At 42.5% G+C, this 12,267-nt stretch overlaps 1 protein-coding gene across 1 annotated transcript in view; it reads right to left on the bottom strand.

The window, feature by feature from the left end:
- Ryr3 (ryanodine receptor 3) overlaps window positions 1–12,267 on the bottom strand; it is a gene marked incomplete at its 5' end in the record, with an annotated part of 626,824 nt that overhangs the window by 366,426 nt on the left and 248,131 nt on the right. Inside the window, 6 exon segments of the mRNA XM_037205092.1 lie at window positions 4,761–4,961; window positions 7,773–8,047; window positions 8,050–8,564; window positions 10,327–10,501; window positions 10,504–10,552; window positions 10,965–11,051. Coding sequence (XP_037060987.1) covers window positions 4,761–4,961; window positions 7,773–8,047; window positions 8,050–8,564; window positions 10,327–10,501; window positions 10,504–10,552; window positions 10,965–11,051 — 1,302 coding nt within the window.

Raw genomic sequence — 12,267 nt, forward strand, 5'->3', positions numbered from 1 at the left:
TACTAAAGGCTGCTTATTAATTGTACAGAATTTGGAGAATATTTAGAGTAGAAAATTCCTATCACCCAAAGATAAGTCCTGTTAATAATATTAGGAAATTTATTTCAGACTTTATGCATAAGCTCACAAATTCAAACCACATTCTCTATATAAACTTTCTTAAAATCCAATTTCTGACTGACTTTGCCTGGGATATTTTCTTAACATGAGTTTAAAATGGTAAAATTATTTATTTCACTCTGTGGATAGATACAAATTTATGGAAAATTAAGTTTCTGCTGTGATATGTTTGTTTCTACTTTGTGAGTACCTGGTGTGGTGGTGGTGGTGGTGGTGGTGGTGGTGGTGGTGGTGGTGGTGGTGGCGGCGGCGGCGGCGGCGGCGCGCGTGTACGTGTGCGTGTGAATGTGGGCACATATGAGCCATGGCATGCATATGGAGGTCAGAAGACAATCTTAGGGGTTGGTCCTTGCCTTCCATCTTATCTGAGACAGGGTCTTGGTGGTTTTAGTTTTTACTTCATACATCAGGCTAGCTGGCCTGTGAACTTCCAGGAATTCTCCAGTCTCCATTTTCCTCCTCTCCCTATGAGCATTGGGATTACAGATGCTCACACTGTGCATCAGCTTTCATGAGAGTTTCAGGGGTTCAAAATCACATCTTTATGCGTGTGTGGCAAGTGCTTTTACACACCAGACTCTGACACATCTCCTGACTTGTCTTTGTTTTTCTTATAAACAAAGTTGCTTTGAATATTTTATTTGCTTTTTGTTCACATTTCAGAACATTTTCTTAGGATAAACTACTGGAAGCAAAATAAATGGAGCAACAGGTCTGTACATTTTAATGGCTTCTGATATGAATTGTAAATTGCTTCCCAGAAATCTCACAACAATTTGCATTATTCCAAATTTATGTAAGTGTGTGTGTTGCTTTGGCATCTCTATTACAGTAATGAGAGCTTAACACATTTTCAAATATTTTCCAGTTTAATGGGTGAAGCATATCATGTCCCTGTTGCTTTGATTTGCATTTAATTGGTGAGGTTGAAATTTATTTTCCATGCATTAAGACTAATTTTATTTCATATTTTGTGAAGTTTTTCTTCTCATGCTCTCTCTCCGTTTTTCTACCAGGTAATTACCCATTTGAAAATTAGCTGGTGGAGTGCTTTGCACATTTTTCAACTTAAACATTTTCTCATACATACTCTACAGATTTCCGGAGTTTTAGTTGTTTGTAATATATACTCAACAGATTTCTGGAGTTTTAGTTGTTTATAATATATACTCAACAGATTTCTTTTAGTTAGCTTTTCATGTTATGTATAGGGGCTTCATTTAGGTTTTAGTTTTGAGGTGTAGATTTATGTTCTACACTACCTCTGCTTTTCTTTTTGTTTTTATTATTCTGTTCTTGATGGTTTTCTATTTACTATGTAGTTTTCTTGCAGTTTAGTGAGACAACTAATTTACAGATTAATATCTTAAACAAGCAACACATACAAACTTACAAAGAGAAATGATAGTGGTGAAGTCCATTTATTAAAGCCAAAAAATTCCGTGTTACAGTAATAAATGTACTTCATCATTAGCTGTCATGAAGAGACCTAGTGGCTACTCTTGGAGACCCTGCAATCCTGAAGCAGTGTTGAATGTAAAGATATTTCTAAATGTAACCACTGCAAAGTGTCACAGAAAATGTTCGATCCCCACTAGTGATAGAGTAGAGCAGTTGTTCTGCTGTATACATTAATCATGAAAAGTGGTGTTAGCAGAGGTCAGCGAAGGCTCTGTTTCCTGGCTAGGCTCCTGGACTTTGGAATACTTCCTGCAGGCCCACAACTACACACAGGTCAGTGATCAGGTGGAGAACTTGCAGAAGCAGCTAGAGGTCATTTTTTCCTCTTTGTGATTCAGCCATTCTATCCCAACCACCAGGCATAGAGCTTCCCTTTAACTGTTGAGGGCTTCATGATTAGAAGAATTTCTAATATCTTACTAAATTTTAACATGATTCAGAAGTCTCTCACTTAGAATTTCTCTTTCAAATCTTTTTGTAAGTAGGTAGAGGTATTATTTGTAATTAAATACTATCCATGAAATAGTTTGGGAAAGGGAAATTACACTAATTACATCAACAAGGTAGGATACGCTGTTTATTAAACTAATATAAGGTTGTAAGGTATGGTTTCAGAGTACAAAATGAAGTTCTTCATTGAAAGACACCTCCTGTCAAGAAAACTTAGGAAGGGCCTCACCTGCTGAAAGAGCACACAACCAAAGGGTGGGTGGAAGGGCAGACCAAATAGAGTGTCTACTAGTCATGTCCTCCCTCTCCAGAAGGCCTTTGGGAGGTGACCATAAGCAGCCGCTTTGTCCAAACCATGAAACAAGTCTTCGATTTACCTTACTTTTATACTGTTCATATTCCCCATGGTTTCCTCCATTACTTTGAATACTCTGAGGATTATAACTTCTATTTTTTCCTCACAGGTTGTGAAAAATCATCACCCTTTAAGACTCCAATTTCCATGCATTCGATTTTCCAAGTGATTCTGCATCTCTAACCTCTGAGATTGATCTGAATTGTCTTTCAATGATCTTAAACATTTCCTTTCATTGAGAACTCTATGGGTAAGGTCTCCCTTGGGAAGGGTGGAGATGGAGGAGATGAATTCTTTAACTTTTAGTGCTGTTTTTTTTTTAAAGCCATCAGCATCAAAAATGTCTGAAAACTTGCTAAAAATGAAAAACTCTGAGCTTTACCCCAGACTAACTGAGTCAGAGATCCCAGAGAAAGGGCCAAGTGATCTGACTTACTAGGTTCTTCTGGTGACCTTGTTTAAGATGGATTGGAGCCAGTGGCCTGTCAGGCAGTGATACATTGGTCTATGCCTTAAGGGAGAAGTCAACTTACAGATTTCTGAATATATATATATATATATATTTTTTTTTTTTACTTAGATGCCCGGAGGAGGAGGCAATAGAAGTTCTACGGAGGGTAGAAGAAAAACTTTGAAGTTAGAATGGAGAAAAGGAGAAGTTTAGACCATAGATACTGTGGATGGTGATGGCTGGGTTAGAGATGTCAGAAAATGTGTGACCTCCACTCACCAGGCACTGGCAGAAGGCCATAGAAGAAGGTGTGAGGCTGCAGATTTCTCTAATACTAAAACTACTGGCAGTTTAGGGAACAGTTACAGAATTCTTTTTTTCCCCTTTTATTTTATTTTACAATACCATTCAGTTCTACATAACAGCCACAGATTTCCTTGTTCTCCCCCTTCCTGCTCCCCTCCCCTTCCCCCCAGCCCACCCCCCATTCCACCTCCTCTAGGGCAAAGCCTCCCCTGAGGTCCTGTGCTCATTGCATCAGTTACAGAATTCTTACTCAATGGCAGATACCTTGCTAAGCAGTCTAAAATAAGTTGCCTCATGGCATCCTAAGAAGAAACCTTGGCTAGAGATATAAACATTACCCATACTTGGCAGAAAAAACTGAGACAAAGGGGTCAAGAAACCAATACCACATGTGAGTGATGGGGAAAAGATCTGGAGTGCCATTATGTGAAGCCAATATTGGTGTTATAATCTCTATATTATTGTCTTCCAATTATCCATAAAAGTTTGAAGAGCATCATTTGCTCAGTGTCATGGGGGACATTCATACCCACCACCAGTCTCAAAGCAGCCTATAGTATTTGTAATATCCTTGAGTAATTCTTGGGTGGAAGTTGGAGAAACAGCATACTCATGCATTTGGTACAGTACCATATCTATTTCAGCCAGTCCCAAGGACTTTCATTCTGCAACTAGGGAGATAACTAGCTTTGTCTTCTCTTTAGGCATTATCATTCATGAGTCTTTCAAAAGCTAAGATATGTGGTTCATTGGCAAGACAATATAAATAACTATGTTCCATAAAATAGATTGGGAAAGTAATTGAATGAAGTTGTAGTTGTGCCATTAATATAAAATAGTGGTAATTATATTGATAACAATGAATAGGCTGCTTATTAAAATTTATAAGATTCAAAGATGTAGTTTAAAAGCAGAACTGGTTTCCTCACTGAAGGATCTACCTTACTTTTGAACACTAAGGGAACAGTGGCCAACCAGCCCGGACAGCACTATTATACCACGAGACGCCATTCCCTCATTTAGACTCATCTCAAAGTCACCTTCTCTCTCAGCAGTGACAACCACAAGTGGGTTCTATAGAACACATCACAAAATATGATTCACAATGAATCCTGTTCTCCCGGCTTCATGGGGCTAGGAAGGCTTAATGCAAATATAAGTTAAAGGGGCTTGGACATATCAGATGGATGAGAAAGGCTGTACCCTCAACTCTCACAAACCAGGGCACACCAACTATTTTCTTCTAGTCTCTGATAGAAAGGTAGGGGTTTCCAGGAGGGCTAGCAACATCCTCCTGAGTAGTGAATGGTGGCCGAGATTTCTGTTGAACCTCAACACTCCTGGTTTTCCACTAATTAGTAGAGGTATACATAGGGGAGGGGACAGTGGAAGAAGAAAGCTCTGTGTTATGCTCAGTTTAGAAAGGTTCCCCCCAACCCCCGCTAAGATAATTGGCAAGTACTCCACAGTCATTATTTACTTAGGACTCAAGCCTATCTCTTGGTGTTGTGGTGATTCTTCTTGGCTTCCATAGCTTTTCAGTCCGTTGAAGATAACTCAAAGGGCTCATGTATCCTTTTCCGTAGGAGTTGGAATGTAGCTCAGGGTGGGACTCACCTGCTCCTGGGGTGGTGAACGGAACTCTCTGGTCTTTCGGGCGGTTAGAGCTGCAGACATGTTCAGAGCCTGCATGAGCTCATTGTAGCGGAACTTCTGATTTGCCTGAAGCTTGGACACGTAAATGTCACCAAATGCCACAATAGCTTCTACTCGATGCTGCAGTTCACAATCACAGAGGTAGCTGAGGAGTTCACACATCTGTAACAAAAAGTGTGTATGTATATACATCCCTATAGAATGCACTTAATGCACACGGATGAAGTTGCCAGTGCCCTGCTTTATAGATGATAACATTGAGATTCAGTTTAAGTGCAATGATCTATCTAGTAACCATGAAGCTACTGAATTCAAGTCTGCCTTAATCTAGAGGTGAATTATTCAGCTACTAAGGCCAGGGAATGAGACAGAAATGAACTTCCTGAAAATAGCATCTTCTTGAACGTACTTCCCTCAGGAGTCATGTATGAAAACCAGCACCAAAATGCTCATGTGAGCATTCATTGCCTTCCTTTCTCCAACCTTCCAGCAGCAGAAATGGGAAAGTTGAAAAGCTTGTTCCCCAACTCATCCTCCCTGGTGCTACTCACTGCACAGCTCAACTGTGGTTAGTTCTTTTGTTATTATAATAATCTTATCATTCTGTAAATTTAAGTTGTTTTAAAAAGAAATGCTAGGTGTGAGAAAACTGTAAAAAGCTGGGGAAAATCATTAAAGTCTGAAAGTGTTTTGTTTTATAGTGATGTCCTGATTTAGTGACAAGGATGCGTTCTGATGCATTCACAGTTAGGAGATCTCACCATGGTGAGAACATCACACACTAAGTGTTGTGAGTGACTATCCTCTGAAACAAGGTATCCCCATCTTGGGGTGCTCAGTTGTGTCCCCTTACAAAAGAATTTTCCAAGCTGGGCTTGCTGACTATTTATGTTCCTTCATAGACAGAAAGGGTCAAAAGACCCTCATTTACTCTCTAGCCATTTCCTACCACGTTATATACACTGCCTTAATTGCACACAGCCTCAGAGAGGGGTTAGAGTACGTAGGCCAGAAAAGATGAAGTAGCTCCATCTACACAGCTACAGAGAGGACCTCATTCCTCCTGGGTAAAGACTTTCCAGGTGTGGCCTGTGGGGAGGAGCACCCAGACCCCTCTAAGCAGCCCCTCACCTATGTTCTGTAAGGAAGCCCAATAAACACACCAGTTCTCCAGTATGAACTTCAGTGGAATCATGCTTTAGTTTGCTATCAGGACCTTAGGAGATGTTGCTTACATCTCCCCCTGGGAAGAAATTTTAGCAACTGATGGTTAGTCTCTCTTAGATGGTGTCACCTCATGGGATCACTCTATGGGGTCCATTGTCAACTGAAATGACATTATGCAGTGCATGACTGGATCTCTCATGTTCAACCTAAAAATCCCTGAACTGGCAATCATAGATGTTATATGTCAGAGGTCAAATGTAAAATGGAAGAACTTCAAGTGCTGGTCAGGGGATTTACACCAAAGAAAAGATCTTGGCTCTGTATCACAGTAGCACCCTTAAAAGATTTAATAAAATGCTAAGGTGTGTGTGTGTGTGTGTGTGTGTGTGTGTGTGTGTGTCCATCCATGTGATTATACATAAGCTACATTTCTCCTCTATACTCAATATCCTGATTAACTATGTACAAATCCATTATATTAGAAGAGAGAACTTTTATCATAGATTACTTCACTACAGCACATTCTATGATAGAACATACTTCACATATTTCATGAAAATATATTTGGCATTATCATTTTGTATCACTTCTGTTTTACAGATAATAACTCTACGGTCTTGGCTGGCTACTGACTTGGTGAGTTTACAAATCTGGTAAGCAGCAGAGGGGGAGTAAAATCCTAGGAATGGCTGACCCAGGCTCACTGTTCATCTTTCCTCTTTGTCTCAGTGCTCAGAAGACAAAGGTTATCATCCTTAGCTTATGGATCATACTAGCTTACATGAGGAAGCATTGCTTCAGATGGAGCTGAAGGCTCTTAGGTGTACCAGCAGCATGCTCCTTAGTTTGGGTAACAGTTATGTGAATACTAGGTCAGCAGGGCCCCATCATATTAGTGCAAGAACCTGGCTCAGTGAGAGTGGGTGATGAGTGTGACAGTCCTGTGAGTCAGTTCCTTGGGGGTTACTTTGGTTACAACCAGAATCTTACCCCTTTTGCTAATCAGGGATAAGATAATCATTTACATCTCAAAGGCTCAGAGACATGGGCAAACCCAACACTGGTGAAGAGTATTATGGAATATTATTTTAAGGTGTGCTACCTTTGTTTATGTTGCATTTGTTTAACTCTGTGAACCTGTGTTACTTTGTCTGTCTAAAACACCCGACTGGTCTAATAAAGAACTGAATGGCCAATAGCAAGGCAGGAGAGAGAGACAGGCAGGGCTGGCAGGTAGAGACAATATACAGGAGAAATCTGGGAAAAGAAGAAGAGGAAAAGAGATGGAGGGGAAAAGGAAGAAGTAGCCAGAGAAGGAGGAGGACTCCAGGGGTCAGCCACTCAGCTACACAGTAAGCCACAGAGTAGGAGTAAGATTTACAGAAGTAAGAGAACAGGAAAAGCCCAGAGGCAAAAGGTAGATGGGATAATTTAAGGAAAGCTGGCTAGAAACTAAGCCAAACTAAGGCTGCAAATTCATAAGCCATAATAAGCCTCTATTTGTGATTTACTTGGGAGCTGGGTTGCAGGCCTCCCCCCAAAAAGTAAAAGCAACCAATAACAGAAGAGACTTCTATACAATATCTAAACATTTCAACACATCTTACTGATAAAGGTTGGCATTTTCATGTTGGCTTGGGAAAGCTTAGAGAGTGTATCCCATGGAAATAGGCATCACCCCAGGGACTCTCTGCATACCTCTACTCCAGCAGCAGACTCAGGCGTGTGCCCACAGTCCCCCATACCCAGGCTTTCTTTTCTCCCTCCAGGGCACTTTACCAGAGCATGTGTGTTGTTCCCAGTTACCTGCAGCTTGACAGACTCAGGTAATCGGGTCTGCAACAAGCCTTTGACTGGAGCCTCCTTGCTGGCCTTTTCTCCAGCCTCCACTGCCTTTTCCTCTACTTGGGTCATTTCTTTTTCTGTTCCCTCTTCCATCTCCCCACTGTGCTCCCCGAACACAGAGGGATCAATCAAGAGGAGAATCTGACGAACATCATCATCATCAAAAACGCCCATGACTAGGAGGGTTCCGATGAGTTTCAGCACAGGCACAAACTGGAACTCTACAGAACCCCCACAGGGTCTCGGATATGGGCCCCACTGCAATGTACAGCCTCTGTCAGCATGCTTAGAGCCTTTGTCTTGAGAATCTCCAAGGGAATCTCAGGGCTCTGCTTCTGATGCTCCTCATTAGTCACCACAAAGCAAGGGGTAGAGAACCGGAAGCCCGGCTTAAGGCATGTCCTCAGGCCCACCCCAGGCAGTCCATGCCTCTTGGACTCATCTGGGTACAGGCGGATATTCCTGGTGGCGCTGGTGATGGGGATGATGTACTCATTCTTCATCATCAGCTTCCTCTCCTTAGCATTGGCCAGGTGGATGCTAATGAGCAGGTCATAGAAACCAGATCGAAGGAGGCCGGGCAAATACTTGTTGTCAATGGCATAGAAGAGCTGTGAGAGGTCCACATGGCTGCACAGGGCATAGGCAACACGGCTGTTTCCCAGGGCACACACAGCACTGTAAAGTCTCAGGGTATGGTAATGGAACTGCATCAGGTCCTCCTGCTCACAGAGCTCAAGGATGTCCACACACCTGAGGGAGACAAAGCAATCGACCATTGCACAGTGAGAAGCAAGGGTCAGAATTCAGTGTAGTTGCCCTGTAAAACCCCAAGGATCTCAACCAGTTCAGCGAAGGCAGAAGGGACATAAATCTCTGCCATGTTTTCCCTAACAGGGTATTCCTCCTCTCTGAGCTATGGTCCACACCCCAGTTACTAACGATTCATCTTGTCTCAATACAATATTCTAAAAATCCTGGGAAATGTAAGACATTGGCTTATTAAATATCAAAAAGTCAAAAAGGAGGTGGAAGCCCTAAGGTCCCAAGGAGAAAGACACTTGGAATATGACAATGACCTGGCCTTCTTATCTGAAATTGATCTGCTTCCTGACACAAGCCTCCCAGAAGATGCAGCTCACACCCACAGCCACGCCCACTGCTATGCCCATCACCACACCCACTGTTGTTTCTACTGCCAATCTACACTATCTGCGTGGTCCAGCTCTGTGGCACCTACAAGACTTTCTACCCTTCTTTCTGTATTTTTGTTCTGAGAGGAAACCCTTTTCCAACTGGTACTCCTTGGCCTAATCCAGTGAGTACTTCCTTCCTGACATCTGCAACCTGCTTGCCTGTGTGTTGTTCTCTTGCTCACGGAGGCCCAGAGATGGAGTTCCAGGATGCATGGCAATATTTTCTTTCATTTTCCCATACTCTCCTGTCCTGTAAGTGGTACATGATTCAAAGGGCTCCCTAAAGGGGAGTCCCATGGGTATCAAATACCGTCACTTTCTGCAATGCTTTTGCTTTTATATTTTTAATATTTATTTTTATATAGACAAGTGTTTTACCTACATATATTGATGTGCGCCATGTGTATTTGTGGTGTCCACAGAGGTCAGAAAAGGACATTGGACCCCTTGGAATTGGAATTAGGTATGGTTGTGAGCCACCACGTGGGTGCTGGGAATTGAACCTGGGTCCTCTGCAAGAACAAGTGCCTTTACCGGTGATCCCTTTCTCCAGCCCCATGCACATACTTTTTCAGTCAAGGAACATAGGGCTAATAATATCCACAGTAATAAAAACTTAGCTCAGTTCTCAAGATGGCCAGAAACCATGCTGGATTACACCCATACAACCTCATTCTTACCCTCTCAACAGTGTGGGTGGGATTCTCTTTTAAAGTATGGCTGGAATGGCTGCAGCTTGGAGTATGTGAGCAGCTTACCAAACCACATATGCGGAAAAAGAAAGTGCTGGGATTGAACCCAGTCACAATCCTCTTAACAAAGGAAGCAAGGACCCCAGCTTCTAGTTCTCCAAGTCAAGCTAGACATGGGTCATTCTGCCCTTTATTTATTTTTTTATTTTTTCGAGACAGGGTTCCTGGATCTCACCTGTAGATCAGGCTGGTCTCAAACTCACAAAGATCCACCTGTCTCTGCCTCCCGAGTGCTGGGATTAAAGGTGTGCACTACCACTGCCCGGCTCTGCCCTTTACTTTTGTAAAAATAAATATATGTATATTTCAGTATCACTTGTATTTGAATTAAAAGCATGTAAATATTTCCTGGTCTTCAGAAGTATCATGGCTGGGGCATTATGGTATATTCTCTGCTGTTTTTGACTGAATGATAGTATTGGGGAAGGGAAAGGATAGAACTGATGTATTGTGGGGAATGAGCAGTTATCTTGGGATAGCTTAGGATCCACTAAAGATATTCCTAGTTTCCTTTGGAGCTTCCTGGCTTCCCAGGACTGTCCCTTCCTCGGTGGTTCCCTCCAGTACCTGCTCTCCTCCGGGATGTGGAGTGCCATCATTTGCAGAGGTTCTAGGCACTGCACCACCCAGCCATGGCGCTCGCTCACCCGCTCTGTCTCCACTTTGAGAAAGCTGCTGGGCATGCGACTCCACAGCACAGGCTGGATTGTTTGGACATCCAGCCTAGGTGGACACTGTGGGATGGGTTCTTCTCTTCACTCTTAAATATGGCTGCTGACAAGGGCATTGTATTCTGGGGAAGGAAGAAAGACATCAAAGAAGAAAAGAGGCATGTCATAGGGAGAGTTTTAGTTGCTGGATCATGCACCTGGCTCATGGTCATCAATATAACTCGTATAAGTTAAAGAAGGACTGTCTATCCTGAGGATCTCCAAAGGCTTTCGTCATTAACTAGGATGGTACACAATGGGTTATGTGAGAAGTAATCAATCCTTTCAGCAGCCCAAAATGGGTGAGAGAAAAGGAAAATGAGAAGAGATAGTCTGTCATTGGGACTTCTCAGCAAATTATAGAGGCCTGAGGGAGGCAGGGAGGTGAATGAGAAGCAAGAGATCTTCCCTGCCTTCTGATGCTTGGGGTTTCCCCACGATGGTCATTTCGATCTTCCCTTGGCATGAGTATTAATCGAAGGGACAGATAAATACCTTCAGTTTTCCAAGTTCAAACTGAAACAAAGAAGTGCTTGTAGGCTGGAGGAAGACTGCTGGAAATACTTTGGTGTTAGGCTCCACCTGGAAACAAAAACAAATCAAGAGGCTGGCCCAGGGCTATGGGAATCACAGTTTGCTAAGCCACTGGCCACAGTAGTCAGTCATTCCATTTAAGTTCAGCTAGAGAAGACAACGGATGGGTCATTCCCCACTGCTCAGATACTCCTGGAGACCTGGCCTGTTTTACTTCAGACTGCCACTGCTTGAGGCCTTAAATCCTTTCTGCTTTAGGATAAATACCTTACACCCGTTCTTCCTCAGATACTTGCAGCCAGCAGCCTTCCCTGGAGTTCAGGAGCAGAGTCATAAGGCCAAAAGCTTCTATTACTCACTAACGAGACAAAGCACTGATGGCCACTGAACAGTAGTGTGTCCAGGTGGTGACTCAGGGATCACTGCTGAAGGCAAATGGCAGGTTCACAAGATCCAGGATACCCTGCAGTCAAGATTCTTAACCTTAGTCTCATTGAGATTTTGGCACTGGTAACTTGGTGGGGGAGCTAACCTCAATACTGTTGTGAGCAACATCTTTGTCATGTACCTATTATGTACCTGTGAGTACATCATAATCCTAATGATTAACAAGGTTTTCTGACATTGCCAAGTGTCCTGGGCTTGGGGCAGACACACATCATAATTGAGAATTGATGTTGTAAGGCAAAGACCTTGAGGATCTTAGTTAGAATATGGACCTTGCCTTTTCCCTGGGATGTTCTGGAAGCTTCTGTAGCCTTTTTTACTCCTTACACTTGCTATATTTATGTTAAAGGGTTTGAGATTCTCTGGTAGGCTTCCAACTGTACCTTCAATGATTGCATGAGGTATCTGCATATGACATCAGGGGCTTCACTTACTATTTGTTTATTTTGATGTATACAAACTTAGATGATATTCCTCCACTACCATTAAGTAAATGGGAAATTGATCCAACTCTCCCTCCCTACAAATTCAAGAATGAGTAGCTATATTGGCTATCCTCTGAGAGTGCATTACCCTTACAGCCTTCATTTTATATCTAGAAAATAGAAAGGTACCAAACATGTGGAGGCTTTCACTCCTTTGAAAAAGAGCCTCATCTAAACACACTGGCTTTGGAAAGTAAGCTGCATTATAGGCGGTGGTTTCTGGCCCTTCAAGGATGGCTTCTTGCAAACTTGCTCAGCTCAAGTCCAGGGCTCCTCTCCTGCCTGACTTAGGGAGTGCTTTGAAAGTCTTGAGAGTAAATGTTTTCTTGTCC

Source organism: Peromyscus leucopus, chromosome 4 (genome assembly GCF_004664715.2).
Source record: "Peromyscus leucopus breed LL Stock chromosome 4, UCI_PerLeu_2.1, whole genome shotgun sequence".
Taxonomy (NCBI): domain Eukaryota; kingdom Metazoa; phylum Chordata; class Mammalia; order Rodentia; family Cricetidae; genus Peromyscus; species Peromyscus leucopus.